The 16300-nt window shown below is 37.3% G+C and overlaps 1 protein-coding gene across 19 annotated transcripts in view; it reads right to left on the bottom strand.

Moving 5' to 3' along the window:
• SYNE1 (spectrin repeat containing nuclear envelope protein 1) overlaps positions 1-16300 on the bottom strand; it is a 500805-nt gene that overhangs the window by 360792 nt on the left and 123713 nt on the right. For 17 of the 19 annotated variants that reach the window (XR_015133337.1, XM_086318390.1, XM_086318389.1 and 14 more), the window contains exons 7-11: positions 15815-15993; positions 12285-12481; positions 9146-9255; positions 5522-5572; positions 2180-2287 (exon numbers count right to left, since the gene is read on the bottom strand). Coding sequence is in view for 18 of the 19 variants with exons in the window: in XM_086318390.1 (XP_086174516.1) it covers positions 2180-2287; positions 5522-5572; positions 9146-9255; positions 12285-12481; positions 15815-15993 (645 nt within the window). In the remaining variant the exon portion in view is untranslated. The remainder of the gene's footprint in view (positions 1-2179; positions 2288-5521; positions 5573-9145; positions 9256-12284; positions 12482-15814; positions 15994-16300) is intronic. The other 2 variants (XM_086318380.1, XM_086318379.1) reach the window with 1 other exon arrangement.

The following is a 16300-nucleotide window of genomic DNA, read 5'->3' on the forward strand; positions in this document are numbered from 1 at the left end:
TGAAAATGTCACTGAATGTGCATTTAATGTCTTTAACATTAAAAATAATAAGGAACATGAGGATAGCCCCCATAGAATCTAACAGATAGCACATTTGAAAGAACTTCTAAGTCACTAAGTACACAAACATGTAAATTCACATGAAGAACACTTGGGGGAGATGGTGAATACATATTTACCACAAACTTTACCTACCATTCACTATAACTTAAGGCAATTTTAAAGTACCAAAACATATAATCAGTCTTAAATTTTATTCTACAGAATTCTACATACAGAAAAACTGGAAAATGCACTATTAATTGATAAGTACAAACATTAGATTCTGATTACATAATAAACAAAATGAAAGAAAACATTCCCTATGTGGTCTAACCCTATTTAAGAGACTGATCTGAAAGGGATGCTTCTGTTTTGTACTTTTCTGATACTTAGATTTCCTCTTATAAATTAACTTCTGTACTATGGTAACTTTATAACTTGGAATTTATTTTTTGATAATTTATGCTAAAACTGAAGCTCACTAATGGACTAAATAAGGACATTCATTCTGTTCTTGCATTTATAGCCTCAATTTACTGATCTAATCATTTTAATGTTCCCAGAAAATTATCTTTTGAGGGAAAAAAATTATAATGAGCTTCAGCAAAAGGAACACATATATAAGAATGTATTTATTGCATTTCCAAGTCCATCAAATATAATATTGATGAAACCATCCATCTAAATTCAGGCACACTTTATAGATATGATTATATAAAGTCACACACTAATTCCAACAGCTAAATCTTTTATCATCTGCCGTTTCACATCTCTTACATCATTCACCTTTTTTTTTGTAGCAAAAATTGTCAAAATACATTGTAGATTAGAATATACCATAGTTCTGCCACCGAAATGCAATGATATTTTAAGCAGGAGAAAATGTCAGTGCTACGCAGAGTAAGTCACAATTCAATGAAAAAAAAAAAAAAACTTGTTAAAGGATTTTGGAAGTGGAAATTGGAAGCTGAAATCTAATTGATGACAGTGTGATGAAACTGGGAGAAAGAGCAACCGCAACAGCAGCAACACTGAACTCAACCTGAACGCAGCAGTGCTGAGTGAGGCAGGTAGCAGGAGAAACTGATCTTACTAAGGGACCTACGCCAACTCTTCATGCTGCAATTTTTATTTAATTCAGCTTATCCTATAGAAAATTTCAATTTGCCACTGAAGTCATATTTTGGTGGAATTGCTTGTGAGGTAACATCTGTAAGGTCATGTGTTACATAAAAACAGTGGCCAGATTTTTGTGTTTTGGATCGTCTACAAGACTGAGTTCTGGGAAAGTGATGAAGCCTCACAACTCTATATAACGTGACACATACAATTTAAAACTACCAACTCCAGCTCTGGGTGTATATCCGAAGCAAATGAAAACAACGTATCAAAGAGATAGACACGCACCCTCATGTTTATTGCAGCATTGTCACCACAGTCAATTGATAGAAACAATTTAAGTGCCCATTGACGGAAGAATTGGCAAAGAAGATGTGGTGTATATATATAATGGCATATTATTCAGCCCTGAGAAAAACGGACAGCCTGCCATAAGGGACAACATGGGTGAAACTTAAAGATGCTGCACTAAGCAAGATAAGGTAGAGAAAAACAAAGACTGTATAATATCATTTATATATGGAATCTAAAAAGTCAAACTCCTAAAAACAGAGAGCAAAAGGATGGTTACCAGGGGGTAGAGGGTGGAGGGGACAGGGTGGATATTTAAGTATACAAACTGGAAAAGTTTAGGGTACATAAGTCCTAGTTCCAAATGCACAGTAAAGTGAATATGGACAATAGTATTGCATTACAATCATCAAAATTGCTAAGAGACTGGAACTTAAACATCTCACCCACTAAAAGTAAATGATAATAATGTCACATGTTAGAGGTGCTAATTATTGTTACAATGGCAAACATATTACAATATATAAATGCATTAAATTTTAAAAACTACCTATTTACATAGAAACATGATTAAAAATTATATGTAAACTTAAGATAATGCATATTATTTTTAAAAGATATTTCTCATTAACATCACTTGAAAGATTAAACATAGATTAAATGACATATGTGGCTCTTACTCATGAAAGGCTTTTAAGAAAAGTGAAATATCTCTTCCATACATTACCTGATATTTATCCTGCAAACTTGAGTCTGTCATCTGTGCCCTTGTCAAATCTCTTTCAAATTGTTCTATCCAAACTTTCATCTCCTTCAAAATTAGCCTGTCTTCTCTCTAGAAACCACAAGACATTACAATTTTATTAGTAACTGTGCATTTACTTAATTGCTGATTAATGCCTGACTGATCCTAGGATACACTGAATATTTAATAAGCTCCAAATGTCTCTGAAAAACTTTCTCCTTCCCTGCCCTCACCTTTTCCAGAGAATAAGAAGCAGAAATTAATTCTATAAAAAATCTTAATTATCATACTGAATACCGAAATTATCTACCTCCGTTGTTCTTCTCAAGAAACATTAATTTAATTAAGAAAATATGCTCCCGAGGAAATGTGCTAAGCACAAAAATACTCAGAAAAAGCAGTGGCTTGGAATGGGAGTGGAAATAGATCTGTGGTTGCGTCTTAACCCAAGGTCACTGATAACCCTGAGGACTGATCAAGATAAGATTAATTTTGACTGAATTAAAGGAGCTACAGTCAGAGTAACATTGGATTACTTGTGTACATTATGTTTAAAAACATTATGCGATAATATAACATAAGCCCCATGAGGGCAGAAAGCACATTTATCTTGCTCAATATGGCATTGCCAAACCCTGGCAACATGAAACCTATACGATATGTACCAGATCATCTGCTGAATGAATTCATACAAGCTACCATTCACATCTCAAAAATGAAAAAGAACTGGAGAGTTACATACGTGTTTCCACAAATAGTAAGAGCTATTCTAGCACTGATGTAGTGAAAACATCCTAAACTGTCATTAAGACTTCTTATCAGGTAAGAATGCCAGAATAATCACAGACACATTTAACATGACTCTTTGGCACTTAACTTTCCATTACAACATCTCATCTGAGGATCACAGCCCTATGACAGGTTGAAATGGCTGTCTGCAGACAGGTGAAATGGCAGAGGAGAAAGTGCTGGCTATGGAGGCAGGCGAAACTGGTTTCAAACTCTGGTCCTGTCGTGTATTAGCTCTGTGAATTCAGATGCAATGTTTTAAAATCCTCTCTTCTGTTGTACCATCATCTGGGTGGTCACGGCACCCCCTTTACATGGTTTTGAGGAGAATCAGAGATTCTTTGTCAGCACCTCCAGAGCAGAGGTTACCACGAGTGCTATCGTGGTCTGTGTCCTCTTTCTCTTCCTGGCGTTACAAAGACAACCGTCTTCTGCCTGGAACAGTTTCCCCTGGGTGATGACTTCCTCAGAGCTCAGCTCAGGTGCACCCTTCTCTAAGAAGCTTTTTTCTGATCCACAGGTCTGAGTTATGAGTTTCTCTTTTGCCAGTGGTGCTCAAACTTTAGTGAACACTAGAATCACCTGGAGAAGGCAATGGCACCCCACTCCAGTACTCTTGCCTGGAAAATCCCATGGACGGAGGAGCCTGGTGGGCTGCAGTCCATGGGGTCGTGAAGAGTCGGACACGACTGAGCAACTTCACTTTCACTTTTTACTTTCATGTATTGGAGAAGGAAATGGCAACCCACTCCAGTGTTCTTGCCTGGAGAATCCCAGGGACAGGGGAGCCTGGTGGGCTGCCGTCTATGGGGTCGCACAGAGTCGGACACGACTGAAGCGACTTAGCAGCAGCAGCAGCAGCAGAATCACCTGGAGAGCTTGTGAAGGAGATGCCTGGGCACACCATCAGGTTTTCTGGCTTAGTGTATCTTGAGAATGTATATTTATTACAAGTTCCCAGGTGAACCTGATGCTACTGGCTTAGGGACCACAGGTTGAGAACATTTTTCTATGATCTTGCAACAACCTGAGCTCAAATATTCACCCAAAATACATTATATTTCATTGTCTCACCTCCCTCCTCCATCCAGCATTTCAAAACACATATGTATCTTTTTTTCTCCAGACTAACATAGCAGTCTTGCACCTGGTGTCACTTGATAGATAATTGTGGAATAAATGACTGATTGGTAACATAGTTAGAGGACAAAATGGAATAGGAGGATTCCAAAGTCTCCGCACTTCCATGATGGCTCTTCTGAATGAACAAGGGAATGGTATCAAGGCGCATGTTCTGTTATTGGTTGACTTTCATGCCCACAACAGCACTAATGACATATTTTCTGAGCTCAGAGGAACACAAAGCTCTTGTTCTACCTTCAAGGAACCTGAGCTCAATATGACCACTGGTGGAGCTCACCAAAGTGAGCATGGGACTTTGACTCTCCAAAGACAGGCTCATCATAAGCTTTTCCTCACCAATTGAAATTATTTCACAAAATCATCTGAGAGAAAAAAAACATGTTCTTAAAATAACTTTACTAGAGTATGTTCAACAAATGACTTTTTCTTCTGGTGTGGAAGTGCAAATTGCAATAAGGTAAAAAGGATGCAGCTCTGTATACACTTAGCATTCTCCTTTTAAAGGAAAATGAATCATTTAGACTTAGATTTCAAAACTCATTTGGTTTAGTGGGTTTTCTTCAATTGGTAACTCCCACACACATTCAAAGACATGGAGGTCTATCTGCCTAGAGACCATCTAAGCGCCAAATAACCAAACTGTTAGCATTCTCACTACTTTTGCTTTTCTCTCTCACTCACTCACTCAGATGCATGCATTATATGTTTGGTAGTGTACTTATATATACTTAAAATCATGCTTCATGAAGCAGGAAATAAAAATTTTTACTTCTCATTTTTTTATCCCAGTGTTGGCACAAAGTCTATTGTGTTGATAAATCTTTAACTTCAGGCCTAGGTAGAAAAATGGAAGTAACTTCGACATGGGAAAGAATTCTTAGTCATGAATTCCACAAATATTTTTTGAGCACTCACTGTGTTCCATGAACTTTACTACACCATGTTACTCAATATTGAGCAGAAGGGTTGTGATGAAACTCAGGGTTACAAGCTAACTGAACACTTACCTTTTTCAATTAATTATTTCCTATTAATACTTTAAAATGAAAAAAATAAAGCTTTAACTTAATTTTTATTTTCCATGTCACACATAAGTAAATAATAATTATTTTAATTTTTCCTTTTGTTAGTGCTATTATTATTAAAAAGAAATTAATGCCATCTTATAATTAGAGATTAGTGGGAAAGTCCATGGGAGTAGCTTAGATTGTAACTAATATTTAAGAACACACATATTATTTTTCTACTAGAAAGGAAAAGAAAATAACAGAATTAAGGTATTAAAATAAATGTATATAAAAAGATAAACACATGCAAAGGGATGGCTAACAAGCTATATAGAATGCAGAATGTTTGAAAGAAGTCACTAATTCAAGATGACTTAAATCTTACCTTAAGAATTTGGATAGAATTTGTAAAAGATGGGAAACTTGGAAGTATTTCCTAACAACATGAAAAGATAACATATAGAAAAATAACATAAATCATGGACAAAAATTATATAGGAAACACAAAAAATGAAGAGGCATCTGTCTATAAATAAATAGGCAACAATTTGAAGGGTATAGTTATTTTAAGACATTTTCACAACTTTTGATAGTATCAAACTGTTTGAATCAAATAAGGCAATGAAGAATTCTGGCATTTGGTGGTTTTGCTTTAATTTTTAATAGTCATATGTGACTATATATATACTATACATATGTCTTAAAATGGTAAATATTTTGAAGGGAGAACAATGTAAAGAAAAGGTATATGGATTCACATTTTTCTCTGTATTGTCATGATATACGTCTGTGTATTCCTACACAACTAAGCTGAGCTGTGGTTCTGAAAACAGTCAGTGACATTTGTTGAGACTGGGGAAGGAATGAGTGAATAAATAATTGAAAGTTTGAGAAATGAGAGCGATAAACCAGTGGGTCTATTGCATTTATTAATAATTTAGCACTAATTATCCAAGGAATACTTTTAAGGAAAAAGTTCTTTATCAATTTTACTGACTGAAGTAAGAAAAACATGGCACTATTTCCAATCAGAAAATCAGATTTAAAATAGTATCTATAAAATAACTAATTTAAATACATTCATAAAGGGGATATAAGAATCAAAAAGAAGGGAAAATGAAAGCCTGATAGATATGTTGATGCCAGTATTTTTTAAAATGAATTTTAAAAACGATTTACTAAAACTTGAGTACAAAAGTAGTGTGGACTTCAAGGGGTGACATCAACCCTAATGTGTATAGTCTATAAAATCTTCAAGGTTCATTAGACAGAATGAGAGGGCCACTAAGTTGCATTAAACAAAAGTAAGTCATACATCATAAAAAATAATGATTTTCTATTTAAAATATTCATATTTAGATGTTCATACTCTACATTACCCATCATTTAAAAAAGGGTAACACTTATAACACGCTTTCCTCAAAATTATTTTTTGAAACTCTCTTGAAGCATCTCTGTTTTAGGAAAGAGATGGAAGTTTTTAAAAGAAAAATCAGAATTTTTCTTCTAGAGAATGAGATTAATTGCTTAACAATAAAGCTCTTTAGTCAAGTATATTAACAAGTTTAAAGCAGGAGTGTATTTCAAATCTCTGAGGATTTTTACATTAAATCCTTGCTCATGAGCATTAACATAAGTATCTCCCTTTATTTCTCAGACATTACCAGCCACTGTGTTTACTGATCTGGAGAGATGATTAATGTTAGAGAAATTAAAACAGTACAAGCTTAGACATCTGGTCAGAAATAAATCCAACTGGCCAATATAAGAACTTTAGATATGACAATCAGATGGAAAACTGATTTTCTCTGGGCCCTGTGAGGGAGTTCTAATAGACCTCCGTACAGCTTCTTATTCACAGAGCACCATCCATACCCAATCACATTCTCAAAACTCAGAAAACACCAAATGAATACCACGCACACGACTCAGTCCACACTGGAGTTTGCAAGGAGAGCCTTTCGTGTTTAGAGGTGCTTCTTAGGAACATTATTTTGCCTATTGTAGAATAAGTTACTCTGGTGATCAATATTTGTTCCTTCCAAGCTTGGCAAGGAACAAAGAAAACAGTTTCTTGAAACCACAGGTTTTAAAATAACTAACATAGTTCTATCAAATACCAGATTAACTTCACCCAAGTTACCTAGGAAATACCAGTTACTGCTGTTTCATTTAATTCTTTTACAAAGATTTCTATTACTGCAAAACCTTTTCCTACTTGAAAACTTTGGGGTATGTTCCTCTGATCTTTTCCTTCCTTAGATCTGTTTCTAAGAAACACAGTGCATTTTTTCGTTTGTTTGTTTTCCTTGTTTCTGTTCATTATAATCTTAAACCTCTCTGAAAACCCTAGCTAAGACTTGAACAGTAAATCCTAGTTGAGACCTGAATGGTAAAGATGAGAGATTGTTTTTTAACGTGTCTTGAAAGTTCATTTATTACTTTCCCTGATGTCATTTTGCCTAATAAATAGTTTTAAATTCAGTAGTAAATCCACCTCTCTCTCTAAAAACAAAAAAACCCCCAAAACCTAATAGAGTACTTTTAAAAAATAGGAGAATGTAACATGCATTGTTGTTAAGGACAGAATATAGGCATTCTGGTGTGCTGGCTAGAGTGTAAAATGAGACATCCTCCTGAGAGGATTTGACAAAACTCTGCATGCTCTTTAGTCTAGGAATTCCTCTTTAAGAAAGAGTTGTAGAACAGTTCTTATGGAAGTATTTATATAATAGCAAAAAACCAGAAATTTTCAACAATCAATATTGAATAAATTACCGTCCACCTTTATGAAGTTCTAGAGAGAATGGCATGAGAAAGGTGTTGTATCACTGAGGAAATAAAATTATATGTGTACTATGATTCTATGTTCTAAAATTTTATTTATTTACTTGTTTTTGACTGTACTGGGTCTTCACTGCCGTGCGGGCTTTTCTTTAGCTGTGGAGAGTAGGACTCCTCTCTGGTGGCGATGTGTGGGCTTCTCATCGTGGTGACGTCTCTTGCTGCGGAGCACAGGCTCTAGGGAAGCCCGGCTTCGGTAGTTGTGGCGTGAGGGCTCAGTAGTTTCGGTTTCCCAGACTCTACAGCGCAGACTCGATAGTGGTGGCGCATGGGCTTACCACCACCTGGTAAGCTGCTACTAATTGTGAACATACGGAAGTCACATGTGGGATCTCCTCAGACCAGGGATTGAACCTGGTCCCTTGCATTGGCTGGCAGATTCTTTATCACTGAGCTACCAGGAAAGCCCCAGGATTCTATTTTTGTTAAATATATTATATGTCTACATATACAGGGAACTCACACCAAAGTATTAATTTTTTTAAGAATAGATTCTCTACAGAAGGTTAGGTACAAATAATTTTCTTTTCCTTTCCCCCCCAATTTTTGTTTTTCTTTATTTACGACAACAAATATATGTCATTTGAGCACTATGAAAAATATGTTATTCAAACCACTGAGTGGCTGAAAAATCTAAGCACAGTGAATAATTAGAACTTTCATAAGTCTGCTTGACTTCCATATGTTTACAATGAGTAGCAACTTACATGGTGGTGGTGGTTTAGTCACTAAGTCATGTCCCACTCTTTGCGATCCCATGGACTGTAGCCCACCAGGCTCCTCTGCCCATGGAACTCTCCAGGCAAGAATACTGGAGTGGGTTGCCATTCCCTTCTCCAAGCAACTTACATAATAAATCTAAAAGTCAAAATTGGGTTTTATCAGATTGAACAGAAGAAGGAAACTCAGGATGTAAATGCATAGATAATATGATGATACAAAAATAATTCAGTGGTCAAATTGCTAAAATAAAGTTTTTCAACACTCTTATCTTTCATAGATTTCAATTCATATTATATGTATTATACATCCAGCAGTTATTATTAATAATGCTTTCTCTGATTCAGCCAACACATCAGATAAATTTTTCCCTCTAATTTCCTCCCAAGTGTGGGTGATATCAATCTAGTGTGCTATCAATGCTCACAGAAAACCAAATACTTACATCATTCTCTTGCCCATCAGAGCCTGTACTGTGGATGTCAGGATACTGCTTCAGAAACTGGGCCACATAGGTCATAATAGACTTCTCATCTGGTTTATCCACGTCAACATCTAAAAAAATCAAACCCAAATATGAGAAATTAATAAACATTTTAAAAGATATTAAGAATATAAACTTTGAAATCTAGCTAATATACCAAAATACAGTGTTCTAAATGCAGAAGAAAGACAGAATACTATTTAGAGATGGAGAGAGGGAAAACCAGTTTAGTCTGGATAATATACAGTGGAAATTTTATGACTCAGAAAGCTGACACATTTTAGCCAAGAGCTGTTGGGAAAGTAGTATGTGTTTCGTTTAAATAATTTCAACACTCATCAGAAATATGAGATATATATATATAATTATGCATAGATTTTGTCTAGTTACTAAAATACCAATAATATGTACATTACAGAATCAGACTAAATGGGTAGTAAAACAAGTTACAGGCACAGCACTGAACAATAAATGACTATATAGTTTGTATACTATACATGATCACGCATTAATTTATTTCAGAAAAGAGGGAGATGCCTTATGTCCAAGTCCTTACACAGCTTCTCCATTGTGAAGCCTTCTGTCTAAGCCACTGTACATTGAACAATTAAGTACTCTTTAAGTACTTAATTTGAGAGCTGAAAAGATCTCAGTCATTGTCATTTTTAAGTATATAGATGTTTATCTAAAATATCAGTAAAAATCAAACAAGGATATTTATACAGATTTAATAATTACAAAATCAGGGTAAGATTGGATACATTTGGAGATTTCAAATACGATATATACACTTATAGAGCAACAACAACAAAAAAAACTGAACAACCAGAAACCATGAAAATCAAAATATAAAACTTCCCTAATATTTTGTATTCTTTCTTGTGATTTGAAATATAATTTATAGGGATTATCAGTGTAGGATTTAAGAAGTAGTACAACTCAAAAGACTTAAAAATAAACAAAGATAATGTATTCTGGAATTCATGAGATGATTCAAAGGGGATTTTAGAAATAATAAGATCATTGATGTGGAGAATGCATGTGAAGAGTAAAACTTTCATAAAGTGTAAAAGTGGAAAGAAAACAACATTTAATACATGATTTACTACAGTACCTGCTTTTAGTATACATGGGACTAAATCATAAAACAATCGTTATTGATTGATACTGATATTTGGTCTATTTAATCTATATTCCTACAAGTTTATACATTCAAATTGGCTAAAAATTTGGGAGGGGGGAGTTCTCATTAGGAAAATAATTACTTTATATATGGGTTAGGCTTGCATTTGGGCAAACTCAATTTCTGATCATCAAAGAAAATATTAAGATCCTCTGGCCTAGTGAATCTGAAAGAACCATTTATACCTTCTCCTATTCCACTATAGGAAAAAGTTCAGCTCTGATGTATTCTCTGAAGCTGAGGGTTAGGATGTTTGTGGTCTTTCCCCTTGAACTGAGGTGTGTCCTGGATACTAGTGGCTTGGCACATGTGTGTGTGTGTGTGTGTGTGTGTACAGAAACAAGGTGGAGAGCCCTTGGCAACCCTAATGAAACTGGGTAGAGGAGCAGGCAAGAAGGGGAAACAGGGTCACGAAAATGACAAGGGATCTCCATGCTGGCCATCATCACATGGAAGCCAAGAAGGCAGACGGTGTTTTGAGAGCCAGAAATATTCATTCCGAAATCAAGAATCCGCCTGCCAATGCAGGAGGCCTCAGTTCGATCCCTGGGTCAGGAAGATCCCCTGGAGAAGGGAAAGGCAACCCACTCCAGTATGAATGCCCAGGAAGTCCCAAGGACAGAGGAGCCTGGTGGGCTGTAGTCCACGGGGTTGTAAAGAGCTGGACACAAGGACGCAGCGGTGCTGGGAGCAGGAGCTCCGCCCGTGGCAAAGGTCATGAGGAAGGAGGCTCGGCAGACGCAAAGGCGGGATCAAGCCGCAGGAGTCCCCCTGGAAATCCTCGAGCACCTACCCCCAAAACCAGAGTCTGCCTACTTTCTGCTTTGTGCTCTCACCTACACCTCTGACTTTACAGGGGGCTGCCCCCCACTACCTCTCTCTGAAAAAAGAGTTAACTTACAGCTCCAGTTAATAATTCCTGGGTGTGACAGTGTTTCAACCTACAAACTCCTTTGGAAGTCCTCTAGCCTGCCTGAATAGGTTTTTCCGGCCACATGTGATTGCTCAGAGCCTCCCAACTGTGAGAGGCATGAGATGTTCTAAACTGTCTAAACACAGATTCCTTTGAGTAGTTAAAAGATTGATTAGAAATTGTGTTGGTGAAGGGTTTTTCACTTGTTGGGCCAATGTTTGCAGCTAAGTCTCCATATCCCTTACCTGCTGTGTCCCTGGCAGTGTATTGATTAATATAATTGGTGTAAGTAGTAGCTTTAACGTTTGTAACCTTGGACCCTTGAGTTAATTCTCTTTCTTGTTATAGCCCACCACACCTTTGCTCTGTAGAAATGCAACTTTATCTAATGCTTTTGGAGGGTGGCGCCTGACTATTCACCTTTAGAGAAAAATAAGTTTTCTGAAGAAAGGGTCTTAAAATGTTAACAGGCCTCCGGGCCAGGAGATGATGCAAATCACCTAAACTTTTGCATATGATAAGTTTGCAGGAAGAAAGCCTGGCTTACTGCATGACTCTACCCCTTCCCCCATTATCCTCTATGCATAACTTAAGGTATAAAAACTACTTTGGAAAATAAAGTGTGAGCCTTGTTCACCGAAGCTTGGTCTCCCCATGTCGTTCTTTCTCTCACCTTCTGGCTGAATTATTCAGCCTCTTTTCTCCACTAAATTTTCTCACTGAACTATCCTTATTTAACCACTCTTTATATCTTTAATTAACATTTAAATAAGCTGTTGTTTCCTGATCGCCGATGCCATCTCCCCTTCGAATTCCCTGGATCCACCAGGGCTGGACCCCGGCACAGCGGCACATATTTCTCCAAAAGAAAATCTGTGCAGAAAGATACCGTTCTTTCTCACTTTCCAAGGTTTTCTGAGCTCTCGGACGCATCTATCATTTCTGGGTTTAGGATGCAGCCCTCCCGAGTTGAGGGACATAAATGCCAGAGTCCCTCTACATGCCTTCAGGGTCCAGGAGCCGGGGGATCCCCAGCTCCGTTTCAGCAATGGTGAAAGCCTCCTCCAGGTTTTCTCGGTTAGGCCTTCCTTTCACCTTCTGCAGGTCCACTAGCTCCGGCCGAACAGCATGGATGACAGAATGAAAGGCCACTCCACTTCTCCAACTCCGGCCGAAGTCTTTTACTTCTATTCCACTCTGCCTTTAAAAAAAAATGATAACGTCACTTTCTAAACAGGTAATGCACGCTTCCTCAAAGACTCAATCCAACCTCCTCCACAATGGGTGATGTACGATCAGCGATAGCAGTTACCTGGTCTTCAGGAAAAATAAGCAAAACAAAAATTTTAGCGGAAAATTCTGGTTCCATATTTAAGAGTTTTCTGATTTCTGATATAGCTCTGTATCAGTTAACTGGTTTTGAAAAAAAAATAATCAAAATTTTTAGCAGATAACAAGATGTGTGTGTGTTCAGTCGCTAACGTGTCCAACTCTTTGCAACCCCATGGACTGCCTCACCGGAAACGAGTTAAGAAGTAGAAATTCTGGTCCTATACTTAAGAGTTTTCTGGATTAGAGCTTTCAGGCGTTTGAAAGCCTCAATGTAAAGCACATTTTTCAACTGAGAGAAAAAATACCTAACAAAGGAAAAAAAAAGGAACATTTTAAAAACACCCCAATTGATAATAATTCACCTCTGTGTATTTTTTTAAGAAGCCTCTAACACATTTCTAATGACAATGACAAGCAGCTTGTGTTTAAATGCACAGATCATATCAGACAAATATAATGTGGTTGAACCACATTAAATGTGGTAGAATGAACAAAATGCAGAGGGATGTGGTCATCTCTCTAAATTAGCCACAAAAAAGCCTACACTCCACACAAGTACCAGCAAGATTAATTTACCCTACCAATCAAACTGTTTGATCAAACTGTGTTTTAAATTCTTCTTTTTAGAATTGCCTTGAGGGCAAAGCACTGGTGACAAATCTTTGCTCTTTCATAGTGGGTTTAATTCAAAGCCAATTACTATAATTAAGAAGAGATTCAAGTTGGTGGTAATATTTTGTTGTTGAAAACAGAAGCGAGGCAAGTTCACAATGAATAATTTTTTTTCTTCATGTAACTTATCAACTATAAAGGCAGTTTCAAAAGTGTTGCACATATGTCTTTGAACAACATTTTTGATTAAGTCTAGAGTGTTTAATGGCACCCCACTCCAGTACTCTTGCCTGGAAAATCCCGAGGGCGGAGGAGCCTGGTAGGCTGCAGTCCATGGAGTTGCTAAGAGTCGGACACGACTGAGCAACTTCACTTTCACTTTTCACTTTCATGCATTGGAGAAGGAAATGGCAACCCACTCCAGTGTTCTTGCCTGGAGAAGCCCAGGGATGGGGGAGCCTGGTGGGCTGCCTCTATGGGGTCGCACAGAGTCGGACACGACTGAAGTGACTTAACAGCTTAGCAGCAGAGGAAAGGTGATCGGTGAATTAGGTAACATTCAATAGATAAATACTCTGGTAATTTCTTTTTAGAAAATTAGCCTAATTAGAGTTGTTTCTAAAATAAAGCAGAAATAATACCACTCAATTCTTTTTATTTACTATATCCTTAAAATTTCCACAAACTATAAAATACCATATATCTTACTGAAACATTGATTAATATAAAAAGTTGGTAAAGTGAAAGTGAAAGTGAAGTCGCTCAGTTGTGTTCGACTCTTTGCGACCCCGTGGACTGCAGCCCATCAGGCTCCTCCATCCATGGGATTCTCAAAACAAGAATACTGGAGTGGGTTGCCATTTCCTTCTCCAGGGGATCTTCCCGACCCAGGGATCAAACCCGGGTCTCCTGCATTGCAGGCAGACGCTTTAAACTCTGAGCCACCAGGGAAGCCTAAAAAGTTGGTAAATGCCCTTAAATTTTTTTCTCTGCAAACTTAAGAGTTCGCTTAAAATCTTGTTTTGCCAGCACACACTCAGCTTGCATAATTAAATGCCATGTGGATCAACAGACAACAGACTATCATACTGACATTACTGCAAAGTTTTATCATGATAGCATCGTGATATATGTCACATCATATACGTGATCACCATCCTCTCCTACTCAGGACATCTCTTCTCCCTACTCCATTAAGCTTAAAATAGATCAGTGATGCCCACTCTGGATGGAATGTAAAGAGCACGCCAGCAATGTAGGAAGGGCTTTCCATTTCATCCCTACTACAGTCCCAAGAGCCAAAGCTTTGCTTTCAGAAATATTTTTGATTGCAACTTGAATCATCAAAATATACCCCCAATTAGAAAACAACCAACACACTTGAAAAGTTAAACAAAACTATATAAACTAGTAACACTAATTATATCTTCTCTATGTTTATTTTTTTCGCTCCTTATTTTTGCTTTCAAACGCTTTAAAAATAGAACTCCCTATGTTTAGTGCCTCAGTGTTTCATAATGATAAGTACTTGTTTACAACTATTTTCCAGAAGTAGAGCATAAAATTCAGATTAGATTTAGGCATGAAAAGCAAAATAGAAAGTGAGTCAACTTTATATTTCATTAGGAAAATCTTACAAAAACACAACTTCTATGTGAATAGATCTTATTACTGACCACATCTGACTGCAAAATGTTGGTATGATCAATTGAAAACTCTACTGAAACTGCTATCAGACGGTACTTTGTGAGAGTAGGAATTTTATATCCAGTGTTAATGCATATGGCCTTCCTGGTAGCTCAGTGGAAAAGAATCTTCCTGCAATGCAGAAGATGCAGGTCTGATCCCTAGAGAAGGAAATAGCTATTCATGCCAGTATTCTTGACTGTGAAATCCCATGGACAGAGGAGGCTGGGGGGCTACAGTCCATGGGGTCACCAAAGAACTGGACATAACTTAGTGACTAAACAATAACAACATTATCCCATATATGCACACACACGTAAATTTATTATGCTCTGAGGCAAACAAAACTAGAAGCAAATTCCCCGTCCATAAGCTGGAGTTGACAAAATAATCTACATTCCAGACAAAAGATGAGATCAAAGGAAACATTGAAAAATAAAATTGCTGGCAAGTTTCAGGACATAAAAACAAATTATAATTATTTCAGAATGTGGACTTTAGTTCATAATATTACTGAATAGCACGTAGTAGTCTCATGAAGAGATAATCACGTTTAAACCTCTAATTTATTTGTGGAAAGATTATTCAATAGCAGCAGAAAATCCAAACAATGACCTAAATAGAATTAGTCCTCATGCTAATCAGAGTGTAGGGATTAAACAACTTAATCGGGTCCCATCACACGAGTGAAGAAGGAATTAGCTTTATTAGAGCATTTTTCTAGAGTATCAGGGGTGCTTTCTGTCTACATTTTAACTCAAGACGAGAATGAAAGGAGACCTGAAGCCAAGCCAGTCATTCATATGTCTCCACAAATTTTGCAACCACTGCAATGAGTACTCAGTCATAAACTAACTTCAGTTTTTCAAGGGTTTCTTTAAACAAACCCCTGCTAGGAACTTACTTGGTGACTATGTACTGGACCCAGTTCAGTAGCGCCTTCTTAGCGTTTCCTTGGATCTTGGTGGCCACCTTCCGTTTGCTTGGGGGGCTGGCGGTCTCAGAGCTGACCATGCTGTCCACGGAGGACGTGCTGCTGGACAGAGCCTGCAGCTGAGGCAGGTTGCTGGTCAACTCCTCGATCTGCGTGTGCAAGTCAGCAAAACATCAGCATTATCCCAGTTCTCTCATCGGATGTTTTACTTTTCCAGCTTGATGGGTCTTAACATCCTTAACACCCCCTGACCATGTAGGCTCTTAAAGGACACGACTGATGCCTTACTCCTCTGTCCACTTCCTACCACATCTAAAATGGGACCTTGGACCCAGTAATGAACAGTTGTCAAATACATGCATGAATGAATAAAAACAAAACCTAATGGTTTTCCAGACTCATAGAATGTACACATCAAGAGTGAACTCTGTTGTTTTAGATTGAAGTATATGCAAT

Source organism: Bos grunniens, chromosome 9 (genome assembly GCF_055505025.1).
Source record: "Bos grunniens cultivar Pamir isolate PY7600 chromosome 9, Bosgru_T2T1.0, whole genome shotgun sequence".
Lineage (NCBI taxonomy): Eukaryota > Metazoa > Chordata > Mammalia > Artiodactyla > Bovidae > Bos > Bos grunniens.